Here is a 6,690-nt window from a genome sequence, read left to right on the forward strand (position 1 = left end):
TATAATAAAAATAAACTACTTTTACCTTTTGATTAGAGCATGCACAAGAAGTAAAACTTTTGACATTGGGAATCCAACAATACCAAGTTATTATGTAGCTTTTCCAATCATTATTTAGTTGTTACTTTATTGTCTAAGGGTAGAATTGAAAAAAACTAGCCAATTTATGTCTTGGTTTCCTAAGGTGACACTTATTATGGGACAAATTTTTTTGGCTAAGGTGACACTTATTATGAAAACGGAGGGAGTAGCAAGTTTGGGGAATCTTAAAGATCTATTGGCTCTTAACTTATCGTCAAACAACATGGGTGACTCTTTACCTCCAGAAATTGGAAAACTAAAGGCTATGATACAAATAGATCTGTCAATGAATCAAGTTTCAAATGGAATTCCTAGAGAAATTGGAGGCATGCAAAATCTGGTATCCCTCAGTTTAAGCCACAAGTCCACAACAAGTTGCAAGGATCTATACCTAACTCAATAAGCAACATGGTAGGTTTGGAATTTTTAGACTTTTCTCATAATAATATATCTGGAATCATTCCGAAGTCTTTGGAGAAACTTCAATAACTCAAGTAGTTCAATGTTTCTGTCAACAAATTGTATAGTGAAATACCTTCGGGGGGGGGGGGGGGGGGTCCTTTCAAGAACCTCTAAAGTCAGTTTTTTCTCTTTAATGAAGCATTATGTGGTTCTTCAAGATTTAGCTTCCCGCCATGCCCCACTACTTCATCAAGCCATAGATTAAATAGGAAAAAAGTTCTAGTTCTGTTTCTTCTACTGGGAATTGCACTGGTATTTATTCCTATTACCTTTGTGGTCGTATGGATAAGGTATAGAAGAGGTAAAGGAGCTCCTCAACAATCTGATTTATTGTCCATCTCAACAAGAGTAAGAATTTCATACCATGAGCTGGTCCAAGCAACTGAATCACTTAGTGAGAGTAATTTGATTGGTTCTGGAAGTTTTGGCTCTGTTTATAAAGGCATTCTCAGAAATGGAACTCCAATTGCAGTTAAAGTTTTCAATCAGAAATTGGAAGCAATATTCAAGAGTTTCGATAAAGAATGTGAAGTTTTGCGCAACCTTCGCCATAAGAATCTCATAAGAGTCATCACTAGTTGTTCTAACATCAATTTTAAGGCCTCAGTACTCGAGTACATGCCTAATGGAAGCCTCGATAAGTGGTTTTATTCACACAATTACTTCCTAGACATCATGCAAAGACTAAGCATAATGATCGATGTGGCGTGCGCATTGGAATACCTCCACCATGGGTGTCCATCGTCCGTGATTCATTATGATCTAAAGCCTAGTAATGTCTTGTTGGATGAGAATATGGTTGCATACCTAAGAGACTTTGGTATTTCAAAACTGCTTGGTGAAGATGAAAGTGATTTATACACAAAAACCTTAGCAACATTGGGTTATATTGCACCGGGTACGTCTTGTGGTTTGCTTTGAACATTGACTTTCCCTTTCTTTTTTTTTTTTCACCAAGAAATTATGTTACATCTTTAAATTAATTGTTTGAGTGTAGAGTATGGATTGGATGGATTGGTGTCAACAAAATGTGATGTCTATAGTTATGAGATCATGTTTGATGGAAACCTTGACAAGGAGAACTCCTAACGATGAAATGTTCAAGGGAGATCTTAGCTGGAAGCAATGGGCGAGCAATTCACTCCCATAGGCAGTAATGGATGTTGTAGATGCTAACTTGGTAACACCAAATGATAGTTACTTGAAGTCAAATTGTGTGGCATCGATCATGAAAGTGGCATTAGATTGTTGTGTTGAACCTCCTGCAAGAAGGATAAACATGAAAGATGTTGTAGGAATGCAACAGAAGATCAAGATTCAATATCTTGCATGTTGAGCATCTTTTTGGAAACTCCTGTTCCAAATCACTTGTTTGTTGCACATGTTCGCTAAATTAGTGGATTCATGTAAATATTGTCTTTTTTGTTTTAGCACTTGAGTCGTGCATGATTCTGTTTTAGCTTTAGAAATGCTAGCTGGTTGCAATAAATCTTACTTTTTTCCTCTTAATATTAATGTTGCAAAATGGCTATGTTTAGTAGACAAAAAATAAACAGGTACTTTAAATCATAAAAAATAATTTCAAAAAAGAGTTTAAATTTTATACACTGTCAGTGTACAAAATTTTTTACATTGAATTCAGTGGGATAATCTCAGCGGAATTCGAATTCAGAAATCCGAGCTTGCACCAAAAACTTTGGATTAAAGACCCATTAACAAAGCATCTAAACATGCATCCAAACCACAAGCAAATATCCAAGAACCAGTGACACAATTAAGCAAGAACACATCCATTTATGATTTTCCAATCCCAACACCAGCTTTTCCCTCCAGAACTATTCACCAGAAAGATGAAACGGTGAATAACAATGAGATTTACAAAATTCATTAAACAAAAGAATCTAGCGTAAAGGATAAATTAGTCAAATCATAGGCCTATATACAGAGGCAGATCTAGGATTTGAAGGTGGCGGGTGGCACAATTTTTTTTAATGTACATCTTGTTAGAAATGTGTATTTGGGTTAGGTCCATCTCTTTTTAGTTTATTCGGGTCAACTTAACAGACTTTTTTTATTTGCAAATATGAAATTACATCCCAAAAATCAAGAAACGAATATAATTAGCATCTTAAACAAGAAATCACACCCATTAACAACAGAAGTAAAATCAACATTTCCACCGAGAGACTTGCATCTCTTATATATATTAAAAAATGAATTTGCACAAGTAAAATAACATCTTCAATAAGAGAATTACACCAATCAAAATAAGAAAAATAATAGAAAAACTCTTCAATAAGTAAATACACCCCATAAGTAAATGTAGAATTAGATAAACTACAAGTTCTCAAAAATAAATCATAAATTTCATGTTTTTGCTAAGCAGTGCTTACGAAATTTCCATCACAATTTAAGAAGTAAAGTGATTTAAATTGAATTTAACAATTATAAAATAGCATAAATTTTTATAATACACTCCTTCCGCCCATTTTTATTTGTCCATTATACTAAAAATATATGTCCACTTTTACTTGTAAGTTATATAGTTTGAAAAACCAAGACATAATTTACCATTTTATACATATTTTACTCTTATTATTAAGTACTCCAATTCATTTCTCATTTTATTTATTGTTTATTAAGAGTGTCCCAAGTCAAATATAAACAAGTAAACATGGACGGAGGGAGTAATAAACAAAAGAAATTATTAAAAAAAATAAAAATTGAATTTTGATCTCAATCCAAAATTCCCATTGAGAACCAAGTTTTTTGATTTAAATACTCATTGATTTGAGATTAAGAGAAATGCTTAATTGAAGGGATTTTGAAGTTTCTATTTGTGTGTTCTCGCTAAAGATGACAAATAAAATAATAGAAAAGAGGAAAAACAATATAAATAATAAAAAGATAAATCGAAAATTGGGAGAGCCGAAAAGGAAATTACTGGTACAAAGGAAGTAAATAGCACAAAGAAAAACGGGAGTCGGAAAATGTTCAAGATAGATTCAAACTTGTGTCTACCAGTCGTGGCACCTTTGCCTACTTTACGATTGTGGGTGGCAGAATCAAATATTTAACCTAATTTAAGTAAATTACAACATACTGTTGACACCCGATTTTGTCCCGTCTTCCCCAAAATATCTACTTATGCTCCTAGTATATTTTGGCAACTTCGAAAATAATTACTTCTTTTTATAATTATTAGTTTTATTAAATACCAGCATTTCATTGTTCTGTTGCAATCACTCTCTATTATTATTATTATTATTATTATGATTATAATAATATTCATTATTATTATTTTTACCAGTATTATTATAATTCGCAATTTTTATCATTTCAACATTTTACCAGCTTATGCACACGCATCACATTTATTTTCGCGCAGTTAAATAATAGCGTTTATTTATTGTTGAATTTTCAAGATATTATTACACGACTATCATATAATCTTATTTTATCCGAGCACTAATAAATACATACTTTGTTATTAAGTAACGTTTAGCACACATTAATTGAAAAGGGCTGTTATTTAATTTAGAACTCAAATCCGAGCCCGACTGGCTAAATATTTCGGACCAACCCACATTTTAATACCCAGCCGACAAATCCGCAACCCACATATTAAATCAGTCCAGCCCAATTAATTTGTACCCGACCCAATTCTATTTGAACAAAAGGAACCACTAGGGTTCCTTTCTTTTTTTCCTCTCAGCCGCACCCCACTTTCCCTTCTCTCTTCTCTTTCCCTCCTTCATCATCATCGTCATCCCCACCCCACGCCGCTTCCTTTTCCCCCACTCCCCTCCTTCATCATTTCCCCATCCCTACCACCGCCGCTCCTCTCTCCTTTTCACCCACCGCACTTCCCTTCTCTTTTCTTAAAATCGAATGGAAAACCCTATAAATAGAGGGGTTTGAATCGTTTTAAAAAAAAAAAAAGAGGACAGAGCTGGAACACCAAAAATCCCCTAGAAAATATAAGTTTGCAGCAAATCGCAATATTCTCAACATTGGTTTACCGTACTAAATCAGTTTCTATTTTTTTTTTCTGGTATTGCCTTGAATCCGAGCATCGCAAGCTCGGATTTGGTAATCTTCGAGGTAGATCGGAGACTCGAAGCCTCACTTCGCTGCACCCAAAGAAGGTAATTCTCTATTCTTTATTTTCTATCTTACATTTTCTGTTTGTTCTGTGTTGTTTTAGTTTGTGATTTAGGGCATGCTAGTTTAGTTAAAGTCAACTTAGTTGGATAGGTTAAATCTGTTTGTATATCAGTATTAGTTAGGATTTTAATTAATCTTGTACAGTAGTTAGTTAAATATGTTTTTCTTGTCAGTCGGTTTGTGTGGTAAAAAGTATGTTTATGTAGAATAATCTAGCTTGGGTCTGTGAGCATGCGAGCAAGTCTTCTTTGCTTAACTGATTTCCGTTTTAGCAGTCAAGATGTGTTCTTGCGTTTATATGCTATGTTCGATTCAGGTCTATTTAGATATGTTTTCTATGTTAGTTTGTTTATGTGTTCAAGCATGTATGGGTATGATGTTTTAAGTTCAGTTCACTTCAAGTAAGTGAATAGCTCCTTCCCATTTTTGTTTAGTGTTGTTTTAAACTCTGCTTATCTGCTTTAGGGCTATTTGCTTCATTTGTGTTTGGTTTAGCATATGGTCATTGCTAGTTGGTTGGTCTGATCATGTTCAGTATGCTAAGCCTTTACTGGGTTTATTTCCTTGATGGAACTTAGTATGATTTTAATGATTTTGATTGCTTATTGTAGTGGTAGGCAGGATTAAGTTATAGATATCTAGCATGCTAGGTTTATTCTGAGATTGATGTGGGGGTGGTTAGACTGAAAATCTGTCAATAAGGTTGAGCAACATTTAGACTCAGCTTCAGTATCTCTAATATATGCTAGGACTCTGTTAAATTCTGAAAATATATTTGAGGTTCCATATTGACAAAACATGCTAACTGTATTACTATGTGATCATTCCACACGTGCGGCTGAATCTGTCTAAGCTTACTTCTGAGCATTGTCTGAATCATCTGAGCATGCATCCCTAGGGATATTCATTTAAACCTGTGTGAATAGTGAAACTGTTGCATCTAGTTGATAGGCTGGAATAGGAATGCCAAATGTACCTGTTCACTTGATGATTAACCCGTATATGATATCATTGATGTCTCTATGCTAGGCTATAAGCTGATTCTGATAGGTTTTGGTGTTGGCCTGAGTTTATTTTGGTTCATATGTTCTTGACATGATAAAAATAGGATTTAAATGATGTTAGCGAGTCTAAATAGGATCAACAAGGATCCGAATTCAACTTCAATTAGTTTATAAACCTATAGTGTCTCTTGGTTTAAAGGATACGAGCTTCAATGTTTCATGTTTGCATCTTTGTTTGCACCTTGCTTCATCGAACTCACTCTTGTGAGCATCTACTCAATACAGCATATGGTATAACCCCATTTGCATCATGATCTGGTGTAATTGGTTAACATAGATGTCTCTCTTTTTGCTTCACTGCATATGTGTATTAGATGTCTTCCTATCTGTTTTGTACTCTACATGCAATATCTCGACTTCACTAGCCTATTGAGCCATCATGGTATCTGAAATGCTATGCCTACTTCATTGCTATTTTCTGTTGCATTGTGTGAACTTCCATGCAGCCTAAAGCCAATCTACCCTACCTTACCCCTCGGTACACAGGATTTGCTTTTGCACTACTAATTCTATCTTGATAGTGCATTCTCATTTCGTTTTGCATAGTTATTTCTTTCCACATGGAAATTCTGTGGCATTACCTCTCATTTTAGACACCTTCCCTCATCACGAACATCAAACCTTATCTCTGTCTTGTTTTACTCTTTGAATCCTGCATTAGTGATTATGGTTTACTACTCTCTCTGTTCTAAATATGTCCTCATGTACCATTGAATAAATTTTGCATAACCTCCTCCTATGAAGCATCTTTCGTAACTTGCCTTCTTTCTTTCATGTTAGGCTGTTTATATCCATGCTTTGCCACTGTCTTCTTGTTTCCTTGATTTAGATTCTTTTCATATGCTCGTTAGCCTAAGTATAATAGTAATGTTGGCTGTTTTAGTATGTTTATCTCTCTTCTATTTCTTTATTTAAA

At 34.3% G+C, this 6,690-nt stretch overlaps 1 protein-coding gene across 1 annotated transcript; it reads left to right on the forward strand.

Annotated features, from left to right (window-relative positions):
* The first annotated feature begins 232 nt into the window (after window positions 1-232).
* LOC132044537 (receptor kinase-like protein Xa21) lies at window positions 233-2,072 on the forward strand. Its single transcript, XM_059435040.1, has 3 exons — window positions 233-444; window positions 660-1,441; window positions 1,587-2,072. Exons 1-3 carry the CDS (start codon window positions 233-235, stop codon window positions 1,691-1,693), a joined length of 1,101 nt encoding a protein of 366 aa, XP_059291023.1. The 3' UTR covers window positions 1,694-2,072.
* The last annotated feature ends 4,618 nt before the right edge of the window (window positions 2,073-6,690 follow it).

Source organism: Lycium ferocissimum, unplaced genomic scaffold, assembly GCF_029784015.1.
Source record: "Lycium ferocissimum isolate CSIRO_LF1 unplaced genomic scaffold, AGI_CSIRO_Lferr_CH_V1 ctg473, whole genome shotgun sequence".
Lineage (NCBI taxonomy): Eukaryota > Viridiplantae > Streptophyta > Magnoliopsida > Solanales > Solanaceae > Lycium > Lycium ferocissimum.